The sequence below is a fragment of the Grampus griseus genome (assembly GCF_964374135.1).
Source record: "Grampus griseus genome assembly, chromosome: 3".
In the NCBI taxonomy this organism is placed as follows: domain Eukaryota; kingdom Metazoa; phylum Chordata; class Mammalia; order Artiodactyla; family Delphinidae; genus Grampus; species Grampus griseus.
The window spans coordinates 51,704,808-51,726,306 of NC_139019.1; the positions used below are offsets into that span (position 1 = coordinate 51,704,808).

Genomic DNA, 21,499 nt, shown 5'->3' on the forward strand with positions numbered 1-21,499 from the left:
TAAATGCCCATTGACAGAAGAATGGTTAAAGAAGACGTGGTACATATATACAATACAAGATTATTCAGCCATAAAAAGGAATGAAATTGGGTCATTTGTAGAGACGTGGATGGACCTAGAGACTGTCATACAGAGTGAAATAAGTCAGAAAGAGAAAAACAAATATTGTATACTAACGCATATACGTGGAATCTAGAAAAACGGTACAGATGAACGGGTTTGCAGGGCAGAAATTGAGATAAAGATGTAGAGAACAAACGTACGGACACCAAGGGGGGAAAGCAGGGGGTGGGGGGTGTGATGAACTGGGAGATTGGGATTGACATATATACACTAATATGTATAACGTAGTTAACTAATAAGAACCTGCTGTATAGCACAAGGAACTCCACTTCGCTGTACAGTAGAAACACAACATTGTAAAACAATTATACCCCAATTAAAAGAAAAAAAAAAGAAAATACAAGGAAAGACAAAAAAAAATTATTTAGAGAAGTAACTGAGACCTAGGATGAAGGTAGTTTACTCTAGAAAGGGATTCATATTTATTTTTTCATGATTTTATGGTATTATCAATAGTGGACCACCTTAATATGAGTGCAAAAATGGGTATTACTTGGACAATCCAAAGATTCAAACTCTGAATCTAATTCTATGCAATAGCATGTCTGTTTCAACTGGTGTCCTGGCTTATTGTGAATGTCTTCTGCTGGATATATCATCTAGGTGTGGGTTTGGTATTTGACTTATGCCTCCTCACCACTGAAGGCCATTAAAAAACCCAGACATTTTCCTGAATAGGCTAATTCCCTCAGGGCAAAAGCACATTCTTTGCTCCTGTATCTCAGTGAATTTCCATTTTCCCTTCAGATTTGGCCTGATTTTTTGTTCCTAACTTATCAGGTCTTTAATGCTTTTAAAATAATTTTTAGTGAATTCATTCCACTTTATTTATTTTCAGCAGATGAGATAGTGTCTATAACCAAGCCTACCATTACTGAGATAGTCTCTTGGAACTTTTCACGATAATGAAATCATCTACTTGTTTGTGTCATCAACTAGGTATAAGCTGCATGAAGGCAAGAACATTGTCTTACTGTTTTCTGCATTTACAGCACTGAGCACAGGACCTGCCTCCCAATAGGTAATTTTAGTATTAATAAAAGTAGCTCCTTGTGTACTTTTAGGATCCTATTTCAATCCTTTACCCTCACCTCAGTGTCAGACTTCTAAAACATCTGAGTAAGCATCACAGGATGTCTCTCTTCTTCTACTGTCTCCTTTACCTCCTTCCCATTCATCTTTATTTCCTTCCTAGAATAGACTTTCCCAGGTCTACGGACTGAACTGTGTTCTTCCAAAATTCATATATTGAAGCCCCAGCCCCCAGTGTTACTGCATTTGGAGATATGGTCTTTAGGAGGTAATTAGGGTTAAATAAGGTCATAAGGATGTGGTCTTAATCTAGTAGGTGGCATCATAAGAAGAGGAAGAGACAGATCTCCCTCCCTCTCTCCCTGTGCACATGTCCTAAGGAAAGGCCAGGTGAGCACACAGTGAGGTAGCCGTGGCCTACAAGCCAAAAGAAGAGGTCTCAGAATGCCAACACCTTGATCTTGGACTTACCAGCCTCCAGAACTGTGACAAGATAAATAAATTTCTGTTGTTCAACCAAAAAAAATAAATAAATAACATGCCAAATTTTGAAATATAAAAGCCCATAATCTGTTTTTTAACTGACCAGACTTTATACATAAAAATATACTGGTAATTAAGTACAAAGGTCATTTGCTACTCATTTCTATAGGTAAGTGAGAAGGTATTTCCAAAATTGATTATCAATATATGCTATGAATTTGAGGTCAAAAATAAAACCATTGTTATAGATTCACAGTCAGTGCAAAGATATCTTCTGCAAAATCCCCTCACTTTACACGCAAGAAACTGACAATAGAGGATAGAAGTCTTTTTTTTTTTAAGACTGAAAAAACTGATAGTAAATACATCCTCACTGCTTTAAATATTACTTGTCAGCATGATGTATAGAAGAGAAGCACAAATGTTATTTAGATAACCAAGTGAAGCTTTTAAAAACACAGATGCCTAGACCCCAACCTGAGAAACACTTATTTCTCAATAGGTAGAGATGAAGTGGAAGCTGTGTATTTTTTCTAAAACTCCACAGGTGAGTCCACTGCACTATCCTGGTTGAAAATCACTGATTTAAGAAACAACAACAACAAAAACCCTATGTTATATGTAACCTTTTAAATATTTATAATTTTTATGAATTAGTAAAAAGCATTATGAGTTGTAAATTTTACATGTCAGATATTCAAGAATCTTTGAAAACTTTTCTGCATATAAAAGGCCATAATTAGAAAGGGAAAGATTTAGTATAAATTTTTGCAGAAATAAAAATTAGAAAATATATCAATGATGTCATTCAATATCACACTAAATAAAAAAGTGAACCCAAAGTTAAACAGTTTTGTTTGCAATTATGAGAAATATATACGTGTAAAATTAAAAGTCGTGTCTTCTGTTTTCCAGACCTGATAAATAATTTACAGGACCAACATCAGATAATACTCAATGGCTTTCAAAATAAAGATAAAAGATAAATCATGGGAAAAAAACTGCAAATTTTAGAAAACAGTGCTTCAGTTTGAAATCCATTTCACTAATTCGCTTTATATAAGGAAATAATAATCTAATAAAAGAGAAGTAAAAAGCAATCTGACATGTTTTCCTTCATACTAAACATGTGGTTTTAAAGTTGATCATCAAAACTATTAACTGCTTATTTACTACAACTATTCCTATAATCAGAACAGTCTATGAGCTATGCAGACAATTTTATTTGTTAAAAATATATTTTAGGGGCTTTCCCTGGTGGCGCAGTGGTTGAGAGTCCCCCTGCTGATGCAGGGGACGTGGGTTCATGCCCCGGTCCGGGAAGATCCCACATGCCGCGGAGCGGCTGGGCCTGTGAGCCATGGCCGCTGAGCCTGCGCATCCTGAGCCTGTGCTCCGCAGCGGGAGAGGCCACAACAGTGAGAGGCCCACGCACAGAAAAAAAAAAAAAAAATGTACTTTAATTTGTGTTAATGGTCTTCTAATATTTACTGGATACTTACCCGTCTGGATAAAGAGAGTACATCTATGCACAATTTAACTTTTCATGAAGATATTTAATAGTAATTCCCTCAGGAGCTACTGCTATCTTTAAGGCATTCTGCCTCTACACTAAAAGGCGCCTTTCATGGAGTTCCTCTTTCTCTCTCTGTGCTTTACTGTTGAATGATTCACTTTTGCATCCTCTGCTTTAATGTAGCTTACACATCCTTCTTATTCATCCATAATCTTCTTACTTTTTCACTTTACCCTTAGATAGAATTAATGATGATAAGGAAACAAGTTTATACACTAAACATACTTTGGGTACAGCATTTTCAGAGAATTCAAATTTCAGTTTTACTTTTGTTTGGTTGGGGATTTTGTTGCCTTCAGAACTATAATGTAATGAAAAGTTGTGTTTCTGGAATCCTACCTGCTGGGGTAAGTAAGGTAATATTGTGCATCTAATAGCAAATATTTTAAACTAAAAGAAAAATTTCATGCTCATAACAAAAATTTCAACAAGTTCAATCAGTACCTCTCCAGATATCCCAATGGCTTCTTCTGCAGCTCCATACTGACCAATATGTCCATTCTGTAGTCGTTCCAAAAGCTCCAATAAAGCAAAATTTTTTTTCAATCCCCAGACACCTGAATCTCCTAGAATATAAAAATAAAAACTAAATCTAACAAAATGGAATATTATTTATTTTACCTCAAATCTCAATGGTAATTTCTATGTCTCATAGTTCAATCATTAATAATGTCTAAATTTTAAAAATTCAAAATTTCTCCATTTTCTGTTAATGCTATATCAGTTGTCTTAATATTCTCTTTAAAATACAGAACTCCTTAGCATTCTAAGTAGAAACATATTTTAAAGTTCTATTATTTTTCTATAATTTAACTTTATAAATCCTATTTTGTCACCGACTTTGACTACATATAATAAAACAAGTGCTTTAAATATTTTTAACAGCAACCTACAGTAAGAAATATATTTCACATTGCAACCCAGGATAACACACACACACACACACACACACACACACACACACACACACACGAAACAAAAGATTAACACACCAATATTCACCCTCACAGTTTGCGACACACTCTGATGGTTTTTGTTCTATTTCTTTTTTAAAAATCCTATTCACAACCAATTAAATTGATTTTATGACCACAAATAAGCTATGACTCATGTTTGAAAACCACTGTATGAAAGATACACTTAACCAAAAATAAGTCCGTCTCTAAGTAAACTGAAACTAGAACAGCTAAAGATAATATTTTCCCCACCCCTCATCTAACCTAGAACCTACTAGCAGTCAGTGAACATATAAACTCTTTCTCACACAAATACACAGAGCTTCACACTAAGGCATGACAGCAGTCCCTTTTAGGTAGATAAGAATCTAGGCACATTTGAATAAGGACCAATGCTTCTTTTCCCCAGAACTGACCATAAAAGGCCAGATGAGCATTCATATGTACACGCATGTGTGCCTACACAATATGGGCATGTGCATACACACATGCATATGTGCAAACACACACACAAACTCTTCCTAAGCCTATAAATAAGAGCCAGATCCTTCAGCAATTAGAAGGAATATCTGTTATGATGAGCTTCTATACAACAAATACCATCTGACACAAAGCTGCCACCTAATACATATTCACTGAAAAAGCAAATAAATAAAAGGATGATGGGGTCATTGGCTACATGGCTCCCCTTCCTCTTGGCCCCTCTTTTCTAAGGGAGGAAGGGAGGGAAGAAAAAAAGGAAGATGAAGGGAAGGGAAGAAAAGGGAAGGGCCTCAGCCTTGCCACCCCACAGGGCTTCCTCAACTGCTTTAATTTTTCACACATATTCTACCTCAAGCTGAGTTCTATCCACTTTATTTATAAAAGATTAAGAAGTATACTGAGTCCTTTATTTAAAAGTATTACCTTGACGATATCCAAATACTGTCATTATATAGTAAACACATACACGTAAACTCTATCTATCTACTATCTAGTATCTATCTACTGCCTAGTATATCACTAAATACTCCTGTAACTGTCAAAATAACTCTAAAATCTCAGTGGCTTAAAGCAACAAAGATTTGCTTTTTGCTCACGCAGCATCTCAAGGGTTGGTGAAGACAAGAGAGTCTCTGTTCCCTACTGTCCACGATCAGGGGGCACAGGCCACTGAGGTTCCAACCCCCTGGACCACCTCACTACAGCAGGGAGAGGGATTTACTGCAAACCATCATAAATCCATTCTTAACAGCTTCTACCTGGAAGTTAACACTTCACTTCTACTCATAATTTCACTGGTTAAAGGGAAATCACACAGCTCTTCCTACCTAATCATAAGAGGGCAGGGAAGGGTAATTTTACCATGAGAACAGAAGAGAAGAACCATAAGTAATGCTGACCAGTATTAATAACCACGACAAACAACTACTGATACTATTCTTTTTTTTTTGGCAAAATAATACCTTTATTACCTATGATTGGCAGATATTTTATAAATAAAATATATTTATTCTCTCCATGTTTGAAAAGAATTTCAAAACAACAAAATGATTTTATACACCATACAATTCAGGGTAGGGTTGGGCTCAGGGGACTACTTCATTCTTCACAGGGTGAGCAATGAGCTCTGAGTCCTGGTCCCAGTCTTGAAACCAAAAAGGTGGTTTCAAGGGCCTGGTGTGAGGGGAGGGTGAGGGCCTCTCCCAATCCAGCATTTCCCTGTGCTCACTGTGGGTTTCCACTCAATAGACCAGGGGCTGCCTTACAGCAGCGGCAGCTGTAAATTTGATGGAAGAACATTCTTCTAGTAGCTTCCAGATTCTAAAGACAGGGCCCAGCAGGACCTTCGATGGGCCCCAGCAGATCCAAGGATGCGAGGAGCTATAAGCGCCTGATTAATGAGATGGCCCAGCTAATGGTCCCAGCTCCTGGAAAGTACGGTCAGGTTGTTTTACAAGGACAGTCCTTCACTTGAACAGATGTACCCGTGGAATCACACTGGCATTGGGCAGATAGATTCCATTTTGTTCAGGCCAGAACCCCAAGTCCCAAACCCAGTGTTCAACAGACACAAAGTGGACACCAATCTTGAAGCTGAAGAACACATGGTTGACCTCAAAGCGGACACTGTTTCTACCCTGCCGGATGGAAACAGGCATAGGAGAGAAATTATGCAGCATGGTCTGGTTGGCATCTAGAAGTTGGACAGTTAGCTCATATACACAGGCCGTGCCTTGTTGGTCTGTCCACCCAGCAGAGACACAAATCTCAATCTTTCCACTATACAGGAGCTCTGGCCACAGACCCTCCTCCTCCAGGTCCAACATTTCCTTCTTGTGACACCACCTTGTAGGCAGACAGGAAGGAGTCCTGGGAAGTGGCCCCAGGCCTGACCTCCAAGTTTTCCTCCTCTCCCCAGCCGTCTCCACTGCTCTGCGTCATCCAGTCCCGGAAGTCTTCTAGGCCCTTGGGGTTCTGGAGGAGGTTGCGTCCTATCGGTCTTCGCTCGCAGAAGCAGCCCAGGATGCAGGGCCTGAGGTCGTCGGCGGAGGGCAGGTAGGTGTGGAGGACAGGTGACAGGGCGGCACGGTCTTGGGCCAGGATGCTCAGCCTCAGGTCTTGGCAGTCCACCAGGTCACACTAGCACTGGCACACCCGGCGGCAATGCCCGAGCAGCACGTGTGGGGGCACGTGGCTCAGCACCATCTCGAGCAGCTCCATGGGCAGTTGGCCCAGACCCAGCACCTCCTCGGGTTCGGGGTCTGGAGCGGGGACCCTGGCGGGCAGGCCCCTGGAGGCTGAGGTGCACGTGCGTGGTCTCCTCGCCAGGCCCGGCTGCCACTGTGGGCATCTCAGCCACTGCTCCTCCCTGGTGGGCCATCACCTTGCCTCACGTGCTCCCTTCTCCACCTCCGCCCTTTTTATTCCCCCGCCCCTCCCTTCCTAATACCCAGCCCCAGACCCCTGCCTGCACCCACCCCCGCCCCAGCCCCATCCTCTCTCTGACTCTGATACTATTCTTGAACTAGAGAAGAATTCTAATTCTGATTCCCTCATATTAACAATAGTTTGGGGGATTAGGGCGGGAGACTGGGAGTTTGGCATTAGCAGATGCAAACTATTATATATAGAATGGATAAACAAGGTGCTACTATACAGCACAGGGAACTATATTCAATATCCTGTAATAAACCATAATGGAAAAAAACCCCAGTAATTTGCTTCTTTAGAAGCAAAATATGATTTTTTTTCTTTATACTTTTTAATAGATTTTTCAAATTTTCTGCAATGTATATATATATTATTTCTATAATACATTTAAAAAGAGATTAAAGAACAATGACAGCAAACTATATCAAGGGTCATTAACACATATTCCATAGGCTGGAATCACGGCAAAAATCTAAGCTACAAGCTATAGTAATTACCTATAATAATTACAACCTATATCTGAGGCAGAGTTGTTGGTTTGCTTGTAGGTTTTTCTAATGTTGATATGATAGCAATCATGTTTGATTTCAACCTAGGATTCGACTAACCATTACCTGTCATAAATTCCTAGCTTATCACAGTGAGGATGATAACACAGTGAGGATGTTGTGGTATTTATGTAGAGAAGATAGTACTCTTCAAAATGGTGGAAGGGTCCGTCCTCTGTTTGCAAAATATTACTACTTCTATATAGTTTTATATAAAGAAGATGGTATGATATATATAAATTACAGAATAAAAGGCCAAATAAAAGAATGTCAAAATAGACATCTCCCCCCTCCACTTTATTATTTCTTGGCTAACAGTAAGTTAATGCTAACACTTTCCTATATTAGTTTTCCGGCAAATGGGCATACTAATTACTTAAATCAAGGACTACCAAAACCTTAAGAAACCCATTCTTTCCTTACAAGAAAATATTTTACAACCGTGCTTCTTAGCATTTTAAAGCTTTTCAGTCTAAAAATCTGGGTACTCTTGCTTCCTTTTTTTGGTGGTTACATTATTTTAAATGTGTTCCACTTGACATATAGTATGAATACATTAAAACAGTCTTAAAACAATTAGTGCTACTGACCTGAAAAAAATGGACAACCATAAACTATTACTTTTGGAGAAATTCGATCATTAAAAAGAATAAACATAGAATTCATGGTTGTAAAATAACTGTTCAAATGTTAATAAATGTTATTTCCAAATCTGGTATCCCACAGTAATTAATTCATTTTGAAAAATATAAAGTGAAGTTTTAAAAGTATGTAGGGGGACTTCCCTGGTGGTGCAGTGGTTAAGAATCCGCCCGCCAATGCAGGGAACGTGGGTTTGTTCCCTGGTCCAGGAAGATCCCACATGCCATGGAGCAACTAAGCCCATGCGCTACAACTACTGAGCCTATGCTTCAGAGCCCACGAGACAGAACTACCGAGCCTGCGTGCCCCAACTGCTGAAGCCCACGCACTTAGAGCCTGTGCTCCACAACGAGAAGCCCATGCACAAGGAAGAGTAGCCCCCTGCTCACCTCAACTAGAGAAAGTCCACACACAGCAACGAAGACCCAACGTAGCCAAAAATAAATAAATAAATTTATTAAAGAAATAAATAAAAGTACGCAGGAAACTGAAAAAAGTCCACCAGACCTTTAAATTCATTTTAACAGAAAACAAGGAGTAGTTAGTAGTTATCACTAGCTGCAAACACTTCTGCCTCAGATATCAGTAAATAACAACATGCTGAAACTCAAATTACTTACCTGTATTTTCATTATTGGCCTATTCATGTCTAAGATAAACGCTGTTTTGCAGGCAAATGAAAAAGGTTAGTATGTTTTTCTCAGGTGTCTTAAAACTACTGATCTATAAGTACTGAATATAAAAATTTCAGAAGATGAAATAAAATTAGTACCTAAGAGTGGGCTAGTTTATAGCTTCAAGACTACTGGCTTTAATAGAAACTGAAACCTCCTTGGAATTTTATAATTTTTCTTTTTTTTTTTGGCTGCACCACAGCATGCTCCCCAACTAGGGATCAAACCCGTGGCCCCTGCAGTAGAAGCCCAGAGTCCTAACCACTGGACCACCAGGGAATTCCCAGAATTTTATGATTTTTAAAATCAAGGAGAAAAAAATTGTTTTCTATGATATTTGTATTATGTAAACAATTTTATATATTTTTTTTCCTACCTAGGTCTGTTACTTGTCGATCAAAAGGGCAACGGATTGCTCTTCCGTGAAGAGGCAGCCGAGTGAGACAGTCATGACAGACTGTGTGGCCACAAAGCAGAAGGCGAGGAACTTTGTCTCCTTGCAAAGAAAAGACATCTTCACAAACTCCACACTCCAGCACCTAATATTTGGAAAGGACACATGTGCTCTTTAAATGACTTTAAAAGCATAAATATTTTAGGTTAAAAAGAAAAACCTGATCTAATTTAATGAATCAATCTTGTTAAATTACTTTATTCCTCCATGAAAAAAACTGTCTAGGTATAAAATCTTAAATCACCTTTTATTCTTTCATCTGACAGATCTTACCACAATTATATCATAGTGAAATCTCCTTGAAAGGGTAAGTGTTAGGGATCAAGATAACGTTGTAAACTAACATCTTTAGCTTTTGAAAATTATGACATGATTTATTACATCAGAATCCGTAACCATATATAACTCTACCAAAGTTGGGTTCTTAAACAATTTCTCTGCAATTACCTAACCCTCAAAAAACCATCATTAATTTGGACAAAAATAATCTGAAATATGTGCTAGGATGACAACTTACCTTGTAAATGATAAAGAACTTGTTAAGAAAAGACTGTAAGTAATTTTCAAGTGTCTTATACTATTCATTTACATCATACAATGTAAAGAATGCAATTAGACTTAAATTTCAATTCCTTGTTCTCGATTAATAAATATGCCCCTGGGTTAGAAAATAGAAAATATTTTGTTTATCTAGTTCCAATTACAAGTACATGACTTGCTCAAGGCCACGTAGTCAGTCAAAAGAAAGGTGACAAATCAACTATACTTCAACTAAAAAAAAAGAAAGGTGACAAGAATCGGCATATTCTGATTCCCCGGCCCATCAGTTTGTTTTATAATTAGTCAACAAACTATATTTATATCAATGAAGGTACTTTTATTTCTTAATATATCTGAAGTGTTTCACAATTTAATTAATTTTTTAAAAATACCCAAACTGGGGCTTCCCTGGTGGCACAGTGGTTGAGAGTCCGCCTGCCAATGCAGGGGACACGGTTCGTGCCCCGGTCCGGGAAGATCCCACATGCCGCGGACCGGCTGGGCCCGTGAGCCATGGCCGCTGAGCCTGCGCGTCCGGAGCCTGTGCTCCGCAACGGGAGAGGCCACAGCAGTGAGAGGCCCACGTACCGCAAAAAAATAAAAAATTAATTAATTAATTAAAAATAAAAATACCCACACTGAACTGTTTGATTGTACCCCAAACTCGGTGCCCACCATCCACGACCTACTACAATCTGGCCCCTGTCCTATTGCTTCTCTTCCCTTCCAAACTCTATTCTCAAACTATATCGAACAATTTGTAGTTCACAGCACATAACAAACTGCTTTTGCCTCTTTCTTTATGCTAATGCTAAAGAAACAGCTAAATAGACATTTTCCTAGTGGATTCTTTTTTTACATTAATAAACCAACAAATTCATAAATGAACACACTATCCTTTGGGCCCCCATGTACCATGGATAAGTGTCAATCTTAACACCCAAAACACTTTAATACTTTTATTGGCGTTCCAGCCTGTCTTTCCCTGTTAGACGAAAAAGCCATCAGGAACAGGGTATTCCAAATATCAAGCTCCTATGTGCTTATATTAATGAAGTCCAACAAAATAAAATTTTTAAAACAGTCAACCACCATCCCCCAACAAATACATAATACAAGGTAAAAAAACAGAAAACCCAGAGTGGAAGTCAGACTTAATGCATTAAAATTTTAATCTTAACTCCACAATTAAACTGGAGTCAGTGCTTGAAATGTAAACACCTTTCACTGTAAATAAACTGATAATTCATAACTGGCTCACATCTCAGTACGGTTCAAAAGAAGCTGAAGTGTAACACATAGTTCACAGAACAGGAAAAGAAAACAGCTTGTTAATTATATGAAAAGGTGTCCAATCTCACCCAAAACATTTTGAAGTCAGTTGAAGCTATCCCTATATACTTTTTTTCAGATTAGATTTTTAAAAGTTGATAACACTTTGTGCTAGTGGAAGTGTGGGAGAATAAATTGCTGGTTGCTGTGAAACGTTTATTGACTGATATAGCCTCTATGGAAGGCAATTTGGCAATACCTATCAAAAGTTTGAAGAGCTTAGTAATTCTACCTCCAGGAGTTTATCCTACAAATATCACACGTGTGAAAAGATCTATATGCTATTCCTTAGAGCACCTTTTGCATTAGCAAAAGATTAGAAACAAAGTAAATATATATGGAAAATAAATTATGGCACATTCATATACTACAAAACTGTGCAATCTGATGAGGAAAAGTTAGGAAATTTTTTATGTACAAACACAGAATGATTTCATATCAGCAAAGCAAAGTGAAAAATGACATAGAATATTTAACTTTTGCATAAAGGAGAGGAAATAAAGAGAGCATATATTTTCATATATATTGTTTTACAAGCATACTATCTTTCTGGCAAGATACACAGGAAACATTACATTGGAATTGTAGTTCTCTTTGAGGAAGGGAAACAGCTGGGGAACAGCTACACATAAATCATATATATATATATATATATATACACACACATACACACACACACAATACACACACTTCAAATTATCCTGTATTTTTTAAAAAGGCAGGAAAAAAGTTTCACTTAAATTATCCTCACTTTAAAAAAAAAGAACAAAAGAAAAAAAATCCTCACTTAAGTAACAAATTCAACTAAATACAGAAAAGATATTCACAACAGAATTAGATATTATAAATGCAACATTTTAAATAAATGTCCTCACTATAGTGACACATATTAAACTTATATGACAATAAACTCCAAAGAACCAAATTAAAATTTTACTTTTTTCATTCATCTCTAACCCCATCATTACACAAGATAAGAGAACTTACTCATGTTGAGACCATAGGTTTTATCCAAAGAGCACTAGTAAAATCCCACTGATTAGTAAACCAAACATAATTCCAAAAACAGTTATTAGACTATTTTGCATCAACTCAGCAAATAAGAGTAAGAAAATTTTTCTTCAGTATTTATGAATAGGAATTGTGGCTAACAGCATAAGAAATTAAGTCCTAGATAGGAAAAAAGCTCTTTATTTTACAAACTTCACAATATGCCAAAGAGGGCTTCAAATTTATTACGTGTAAATCAAATTTTAATACACCAGGCCATATTTTCAAAGGACTAAGAAAGCTCACTAGTCTTTTGTGAATGTATAGACCAATTTTGGTCTTTTTTTCCTAATGATAAAAACCCTGTCATCATCTACTTGTTCATTAAGCAAGAAGCCATTTTACATATATATATGTATATATAACCATTATATACTTCAACTTTTACCTTCCAACGAACACGTCTTGCTTTCATCTGTGAGATTTTTTTAAATTTATGCCACTGTATTTCCTACAAATGACAGCATGAGAATCTTGCCAAAAAGGACTATCCTACTGCACAGCTCAGTCACAGTTTACACATAAAAATGAAGATTAACAAAATAAGCCTCTAATTTATCAAACTCTGTGCTATAATAAACTGGAGTTACATCAGGCTTTGGTATATTTTTCAGATTTTAAGGCAAACAGGGTAACAAAAGTAGACACAGCAATAATATCCATTCCAATTACTTCTTAATTGAAGTTAATTCACAAAATAACCTTCAGGTATTCTCTACATAGAAAAAGCACAATTCAATAAGTAAAATCTCAACCATACAACAAGCTGAATAATAAGAGGGCTCCTCTGCATCTCAGATATGCTATGTACCTTCAGAATAACTTCATTAATATATAAAGGTCAGATAAATCAACCACCACCAATACTAATTGATAATACACTTGTAAGCAGAAATGTATCATTTGTTGTCACATAAAACCAACATTAGGTGAAAAACCATAGGTGTCTATTACTCAAGATCTTAAAAGAACTTAAGATATCTGGTCCAGTGGTTCTGAATCCTAGATGCACATTAAAATCACTCTGGGACTGCAAAAAAATACTAATGTCAACTCGCTCAGAAATGTGGGATTAAGTAGTTTCTTTTTCTTTTTTAAGTCCTCAGTGATTCTAATATGTAGCCAGGAATAAGAATTGCCAATATCTCAGATTACAGATGATCCTGAAGGTTATTCTACAAACCTTTAAGATCAGTTCTCCCTTTCAGATCTATCTACCTATGGAAAAGTGAATTCTACATACTTCATCTGAATTTTTAGTAAACCCACTTTACAGCATTTACACATGTTAGAATTTCAAATTTCAAGCACAGGGTAATTCATATCCCCCAGCGTTAATGGGGCTGTTGGAGACTTCTCAAAAGTGTTGACAGACCGTACTCCCAAAAGAGGAGGCGGGTCAACCAATAACAGAGGTCTGATTACAGAAGTAGTGCGATAGTGAAAAGCATACTTTACGGCCAGTCAACTCTGGTTCTGCTACACAGTGTTAACTGAAACCTGAGTCTCCTCACCTGTAAAACTGTAATCAACACTTACCTCCTCAACAGATATTAACGAGCTAAAATACCTAACTTTGTACCTGGCGATAATAACGGCTCAATTTCCTAAAAATAAGCTAATTAATGCCTGTTGGGCTTAACTAAAAACAGAGGGCCTGGGGAAAGACCAGCCCAGGTCACTCTCCGAGGCCCATGAGCTCCTTTTCACAAAGGTCCCCGTTGGCGACGCCAAGCAGAGGACTAGCGTGACCCGAAGACCAGGTAACCTCAGGCCTGCTGGGATAAAGGTCCGGAGGTGAGGGATAGGCTTGTAAAGCCGAGACGGGCCAGAGGCCGCGCATCCCGCCCAAAAAATGCCAGGGCCGCGGTGCTGCCGCCAGATCTCCGGGATAAACAGAAGGGAGGCCGATGGTGGAGAACAGAGTACGCAAGGTCCCTCACCTTCACCACGGCCGTCCCCCGGCTGCCCTGACGACCACTGTCTAGTCCCGCTCCAGGCTTGTTTACAACCAGGGTAGCCATCCTAGGAGGAGCAGCGCCGCAGAAGCAGCGCTCAAGGCCTTCACCTGATGGGCGGGGTAGAGCCACCTACCCAGAAGCCTCGGCGCTCGACGCTGGGGCACAGGCGCAGTACTACGCGGGGAGCTGCTGGGACGGTCTCTTCGAGCATCCTCCCGCCAGCCGCTAGGTGTTTGGGTTCGCAGGCCTGTGCGTGGGCACTTTGTTATTTTTTTAATTGTTATTATTGAGGAGTCTGAAATAGATGGAAGGAGTAAAATTAAGAGAAAAAAGAAGGGATAAAACAAAAGTAAAGTTTTGGGGTGAAATTCCCGCTCCAGGAACGACCTTTTCTCCCCAGCTGCAAAACGGACGGGGGCGAGAGGGGACTACATGTCCCTGCATGCCCTGCGGCTTTTGAACTACAAGTCCCAGCTTGCCACATCTCTATCATTTACTGCAATGTAGATATTTGGGAGGCCATGAATTGTCACCGAGGAGTGGTTTTTTGAAGTCGCGGTGTGTGATTGTGACTGGAAAATAGAGAAGTATTTTATGTATAGGTCTCTAAGAGGCAAGAGATGGCTTTGGTAAAAAAGCCGTTGGGTTCCTAAAGGACTTGGTAAGAAGAGAATTTAAGGCACCCCCGGCAGAGAGAAACTTGGGAGTGTGTTTGACGCCCTGTCTTCCCGAACGTGCGCTTTTCTGTCTTCTTCCGAGCTGATTGACCCTTTTCAGCCCCCGTAGGCAGTGGGTCCAAAGTACCGGTCAAAATGGAAGTGAATCCCCCCAAACAGGAGCACCTGCTGGCCCTGAAAGGTAAACTTTTGCGAACCCGACTCCCTTTAATCTGTTTTCTCCCTTTCTCTCACTAGTTCTCGAAGCCTTTGACACATAGACCTGGCCTCTGGGATATAGGCCTCGTCCTTCTTAAACACTGTCAATGCTCGCTCTCCTGCTTGGTTCCTTGGCGCCGAGCGAAAGGAAACTATTTCTCCTCTTTGCTTTTCAGGTTTGAGAGCCCCCGTTAGAATGGAATAGATACCTGGTAAATTACTTACTCTGTTACATGCTGCTCTGATTTTAGCCGCAGATGCTGATGTCCCCACCCTACGCGGGGAGAGCCTTGTGAACCGAGATGATTAACAGCGGGTATATAAAGTGGTTTTTCCTTCTGTCTCTTGTCTCTTCATGTGGCAATGACAAAGTTACCAGGCTTCAGCTTCATCTGTGAAATTAGTCTAGTATTGTGCCAAGGATTTAGAAGTACATAGTACTACAACATGTAATTTAGGTATGTTAAAACTCACTGTTTACGTCAAAGTATTGTGTATAGGGGGAAATTCATGTCGGTTTGCATACACAGCAAACAGTTTTGAGTAAGTTTGATGATTTAATTGGATCATTATTTAGTGGAAATGAGCAGGGCATTCTTTTTCTGGAATTCCTGTTGTTTTGTGAAACCTTTTATTTGAAACGCTTTCAGCTTTATTTCATCGGTTTTCTACTACCGCAAATGCACTTATTTCTTGGATGCCCTACTCAGTGGTTACCAATATCTTCTTGGACTGAGCTGAAAAGATGCTCGATAGACATGTGAACTCAAGTGAATAGCACTTAACCTTCCTTGTGGGATCCATTTTGAGGGACCCTTATCCCCTTAGTTATGTTGTAAGCATCAAACCTTCCCGAAGCTCACCAGTTTCATTTGAAGCATAAAATCATATGCTGATAGTTGGGGTTATCAGAACTGTCTCTGACTGTAGAACTAAGAAACTAAAATATTAACTAATGTAATAGCAATAGGACCTGTGAGCTTAGCCTGGACTGAAATGGCTTATTCCTGAAGAAAGAAGAGAAATTGTCATGTTCTTTATCTCAGACTCATATGTAGTATGTGAAATATATATTACTTAACTCTCAGAAGTTAAACTTTTTCAAGATCGCACAGCTAGTAAGTGATTGAGGTAATATTTCAACACAAGGCCTTCATCTTTCCAAGACTCCATGTTGCCTCCTAATGAAGGAAAGAGCATTTTCAGATATCATTCCATTAGTAGTTTGATGGAAATTTAGAGCAGTTCTGTTAGCTGCTAGGTATCATTTTATACAAATTGGAAGCTATTAAATACAGTTAAATTCCAGTGATGTGCAGGCTAACTGCCGTAGTCCTTTTAGGCTGCTACAGTAGTCTTTCCCAGGTATCTTCTATTTTCCAAAACAGAAGATTCCTGGAGAAGAGTATTTTAGCAACCTAAAAGGACAAGTGCTTTGAAATTCAGTGTTAGTTTCAGCTTTCTTAAAGCTCTTTGGCCCCATTCTTCCCCACTGTTCAAGCTATCCAAGAGTTTTCACAAGTTTTAATTTTACCTATGTTGGATGCCAAATATATCAATTTGTCTTGTCATATAAGTTTACTTTCATATGTATGTAAAGTATTAAGGAGCTCTCACAACATCAGTGTCCCTGGAATACAACACTGAGTGAGTTCAGACAACAATGAAAGAATTCTCAGTGGCATGTCTTAAAATGTGAAAATGTAAGGAAAAGGGAAGAAAAAATAAAAACATTATTAATTCTTGAAAGAATATGCTATCTATATTTAGATCCATATTAAAATTATGGATGTTAAGGAACACAGTCATTTATGAATTTGAGTTGCCAAATCTGTCAGTCAGTGGACATTAACAGTAAGGAAAAGAATTATTATGAGATTGGTTACTTCTTTTGACTTTCAGAGTCAGTAGTTAAATGAGTATTGTGACATCATGCCAAGGAGACCCCACTCACAGTCATCCGGCAATGGGAGAACCCCCGTCAAGTAGTTCTCTAATGATTTTTGGAAGAAGGGATTTGACCTCTTGTTTTTTTCTCTGGTAGCTAGGATTTGAAAGAACCTGCATTATGGCTCAGGCAACTTTGGGCCCGATTAGGAAACCTAACTTACAGATCCTGGTAGGCTCCATTCTTGAGCCTGTGTACTGTATGCTGGAACTTCTTATTGATGACTTAATTTGGGGCAACTTGAAGACGTCTGTGTTCTAAGAGGAAAAAAAGTAAGGCTCTAGTCTTCTTGTTCATCCTCCAAATTGGAATTCAGAAGCCATGCTACTAAGGTTTTGACACTGCTTAAGTGCCTCATTTATACAAATGAGACTTTGTCAGGAAACCAGTTTCTAGCATGGTTAAAATGCAAAGTTAAACCATTTTCATGTTTTCAGTATTTACTACTGAGAATGAAATAAAATCATTAAGTATTCTGTCTATATATTTGTTTGGCAGAATTCATGTAATTTTAAAGTATAAAATGATCCATTTTCTTCAAAAAGATTAAAAATTACAATGATTTTCATTGTCCTCAATTCACGTCTTAAATTTTTTAGTATTATTACATTTTTGTTCATTATCTTCATATGAATCTTGTATTTTAAAAATCACTAATTTACTTTTTGTTTCTACTATAGTCTTAAGATTATTATTATCTAACATATTAATATCAGTACTTCCAAATCCATTATATCTCTTCAGTTAAACATGTTGACTACTAGCAGTTTTAGGCTGAAAGGATATGATAGGGCATCTAATCCAGATCCCTTATTTTGGTAAGAGAAAGGATTTCCAGTTTTGTGGATTACAGTCACATTTACCAATAGCACTTTGGTAAAATATCATATTGGAATTGGTTTGTTTTTTTCTTTTTTCTCTGCCTATCTGTATACAGGCTATCCCTACCATATCTTATTCTTTGCAATACTTCCACTTTAGGTCCTGTTTCCCTCTGATTTGGAAAGAGAGAGAGTCTTGTAATTATAAATTGCATTCTAGCTCTGAGGAGCTCAGCTAAGAAATAGTCTCTTCATTAAGAGTAACTGGATTACTGCAGAATGACTACAGAAGTAATATTACATTATCGACCATATGAGAGTGAAACCACACAACTGCCAAAAATTGCAGAGAAAGCAATTCAAGACTTTCCTACACGTCCACTATCAAGATTTATTCCTTGGTTTCCTCATGATGGGTCCAGACTTCCACTCAAACCTAAAAGATTACCACCTGTGATTTCTGAAGAGGCAACTGAAGATGTAAGACAGTACTTAACCATTTCAGAACATGATATTAAATTGCAGAGTTATGATTGCACAGTAGATCTACTGGAGTTTCAACCTAATTTGAAAAAAAAGAAGCACTTAATCCGATCACATACACTGAATGAACAGACTAATTCTGGAAGTCTGGATAAACAATCAGAAAAAAGAAAACGGCACAAGAAGAGGTGTTGGAGTGTTTCACTTCCCAGCAGTAATTGTACTGAAAACATTTTTCCTTTGTCTGAAAAATTGCAAGATAGTTTAAAGGCACTAAATTTGCACTCATTTTATAGAGCAAGATGGACAATAGAGCACACTATTTGTAACAACCAAACTCTGGAAGACATTTGGGAAAAACTCAATCGAATTATCAGGTGCAATGAACTTCCATCTTGTAATGCTACAATTCAGAGACATTTAGGCCAGATATGGGTGTTCTGTGATGTTATGTACTGTGAATATGTGGGAAGTCTTCTTAAAGGAAGATTAGCTCTTACTGGGAAGATTAACTTATTTGTGCATAAATATGGTCTTATTTTTAGTATGTAATGAATACCACTAATTGTCAAAAAGAAAAATATTCTGAATGAACTGAGTAGGAACTGAAACAAATGAATAAATGTTTAATTGTGTGGTAATATATGTACAGTTTGTATCCCAGAAATAAATATCAGGTGAATTCCTAGGCTTGTCACTTAAGTCAGGAACTTTCTGCGTTCTACTTTGAGCAGCCTTCTTTTAAATGAATTGTGATAAATTATTATTTTTACTGAATTTAAAGGTAAAATGTTCTATTCCTTTTGTTCTCTTACTTACCCAGTGGTTGAATTAGATATTCCTATGAATTACAGTGACTAGTTTGGATTTTGGTAAATCCCCAAAATCTAATTTGACAGTATTTTTTCTTTACTCACCTAAAGTGTAATGATTTTTTTAAAAATAAAACTAAAACCAGTTCTGTTGGGAATGGTATTCAAGTGCCATGAATGTGGTATTCAAGTTGAGAGACCAGCCCAGATTCTGCTGATATTTCCAAAGATATGTAATAGACAATAGTTGATGTGTTGTTCTGAAACAAAAGTATAAAATGTATAATTTGTCTAAGACCCTAATATATCTTTAAGGCAATAAGCTCTTTTGAAGTAAAGTATCAAGTATGAGTAAGAGATCAAGTTATTCTTTATTTAATACAGATAATTCAATCTTAATGACTGTTATTGCTGATTACTAATGCTCTGGTTCTTGGAGTCATGGGTTTCCCATAGCAAAATGTTGTAAATTGGGTTTACACATCATTTTATAAAAATATTCAAAGTGATTATATAATAAAAGTTTTATTAAAAAGTATATTTATTTAACAAATTTGAATGCATACCATGAGCTAGGTACTAAAGTAGGGAAGGAGACAAACATGGATCCTGCCCTCACAGAGCTAACATAGAGTCACTATTCTTAAGTAGTTAAACTACATCCCTGATAAAAAACCTGTAAGACTGTACTCATTAGGAAGGCAGAAACACATTTGCCTTGTGGCACAGTGCCTGGCGTGGTAGAGGCTCAATACTACATGGTAAATGTGCCCTTTGGGGAGTTTCTCATAGCCTGAGCTGGCTGACGTTCCTTAATACATAAGGAGTCTACCAATTTTTTTTTTTTTTTTTTTTGAGTACGCGGGCCTCTCACTGTTGTGGCCTCTTCTGTTGCAGAGCACAGGCTCTGGACGCGCAGGCTCAGTGGCCATGGCTCAGGGGCCCAGCTGCTCCGTGGCATGTGGGATCTTACCAGACCAGGGCACGAACCCATGTCCCTGCATCGGCAGGCGACTCTCAACCGCTGCACCACCAGGGAAGCCCGAGTCTACCAATTTTTAACTAAAGAGGTTATCTTTTCTAATTAGGTTTCACACTATCCAAACACTGTTTTGTTTTTAACTTTTAATACCTTTCTTATTGTCTCAAATGAGACTGCTCTGTAGAAAATAATCATCATGTGCATGAATGCTTCCAAAAGTCTTTAAATGAAAAATCACCAGGTGTAGAGGGAGTTTCCAAGGTAACTTCATCAGTAATTACTTCTTCTTTCATTCATTAGTCATCTTACTTTTCAATCAAGAGTGCTGGAGAAAAGTCAACAAGTTATTCATTATTACTAGCGAGCTTTGCAAATAAGAGTTGGCTAATGTTATTAGGCAATCATAAATGGTGGATTTGTTTTTTTTGTTGTTCAGGTCTTATTTAGCATTAGGTTGCTAATCAAGGGTTAAAAGTTAGGTAATCATAAGACAGGGTCACTTACATAGACCACAGCATTTCTTTTATGATACATTTTTATTATTTTGAAATGATTATACACAGAACTGAAAATATTCTTATGATTATTTTCTTATGGGCTTCTTATGAGCAGTTTTTTAATTCAAGAATCACACATTAAAAAGAGCTTCTTTGTCTTCATATGTGGCAGATTTAAATTTCTCTAATTTACTCTGTATAAATTGCTTTCTACCCCTCTGAGAAACAATGAAAAGGTGAATCAGAACTGGGAAAATGAAGATTGAGTTTTACTGCAACTAGTGCCGTGATCTTAAAGGAAGAAGCGATTCATTTCTCATCTACCTAGACAATGCTTAGGCAGTAATTAAGGGCTAAGAATTTAGAATCCACTGCCATGTCTTTGAAGCCTTCTTAGAGTATTGAGAACCTTAGGACTGATGATTCTAGCGCTAGTTAATAGTAGAGCTCACCAGTATTTCTGGGTTCCACTGTTAAGTCACAGACATGAATAAATTGGGGAAACAAAGACATATGCAGGAAGGTGAATCTGAGGGCATTTGGTAAAATGCAGAAGCATTTACTCTAGGAAAGTGGCAACAGTGCCATAATTTTATTTTTCCCTGACGAGCTATCCACTTTCAAATAAATGTTAACTCAAATTCTAAGAAAAAAGATGTGAAGGGCATCACATGAATTTAACTAAATTATTTGCCAACTTAGCAAATAATTTAAAGACCATTTTTTGAAAATTTCTAAGATGAGCTCCTGCATAATGGTTCACTTTGATTTAATCTGCTCAAAATGCCCCAGATTAT

At 37.8% G+C, this 21,499-nt stretch overlaps 3 protein-coding genes and 1 pseudogene across 7 annotated transcripts in view; 2 read left to right on the plus strand and 2 right to left on the minus strand.

The window, feature by feature from the left end:
• Positions 1 to 14,387, minus strand: part of TRIM23 (tripartite motif containing 23) — a 38,720-nt gene extending 24,333 nt beyond the window's left edge. The window contains exons 1-3 of the mRNA XM_082651242.1: positions 14,267 to 14,387; positions 9,324 to 9,486; positions 3,659 to 3,780 (exon numbers count right to left, since the gene is read on the minus strand). Of these exons, the coding sequence (XP_082507368.1) occupies positions 3,659 to 3,780; positions 9,324 to 9,486; positions 14,267 to 14,347 (366 nt within the window). The 5' untranslated portion in view covers positions 14,348 to 14,387. The remainder of the gene's footprint in view (positions 1 to 3,658; positions 3,781 to 9,323; positions 9,487 to 14,266) is intronic.
• LOC309820922 (F-box only protein 27-like) lies at positions 6,120 to 8,920 on the minus strand (annotated as a pseudogene). Its single transcript has 2 exons — positions 8,894 to 8,920; positions 6,120 to 6,993 (listed from the first exon to the last, which is right to left on the minus strand). The product of its transcript is annotated as an F-box only protein 27-like (transcript).
• A 412-nt stretch (positions 14,388 to 14,799) lies between the features above and the next one.
• Positions 14,800 to 21,499, plus strand: part of TRAPPC13 (trafficking protein particle complex subunit 13) — a 36,542-nt gene continuing 29,842 nt past the window's right edge. For all 4 annotated transcript variants that reach the window (XM_082650761.1, XM_082650759.1, XM_082650760.1 and 1 more), the window contains exon 1: positions 14,800 to 15,142. In XM_082650761.1, coding sequence (XP_082506887.1) covers positions 15,097 to 15,142 — 46 coding nt within the window. In that variant the 5' untranslated portion in view covers positions 14,800 to 15,096. The remainder of the gene's footprint in view (positions 15,143 to 21,499) is intronic.
• On the plus strand, positions 15,080 to 19,673 carry SHLD3 (shieldin complex subunit 3). Its single transcript, XM_082650763.1, has 2 exons — positions 15,080 to 15,142; positions 18,089 to 19,673. The coding sequence occupies exon 2, from the start codon at positions 18,208 to 18,210 to the stop codon at positions 18,961 to 18,963; it is 756 nt and encodes a 251-aa protein (XP_082506889.1). The 5' UTR covers positions 15,080 to 15,142; positions 18,089 to 18,207; the 3' UTR covers positions 18,964 to 19,673.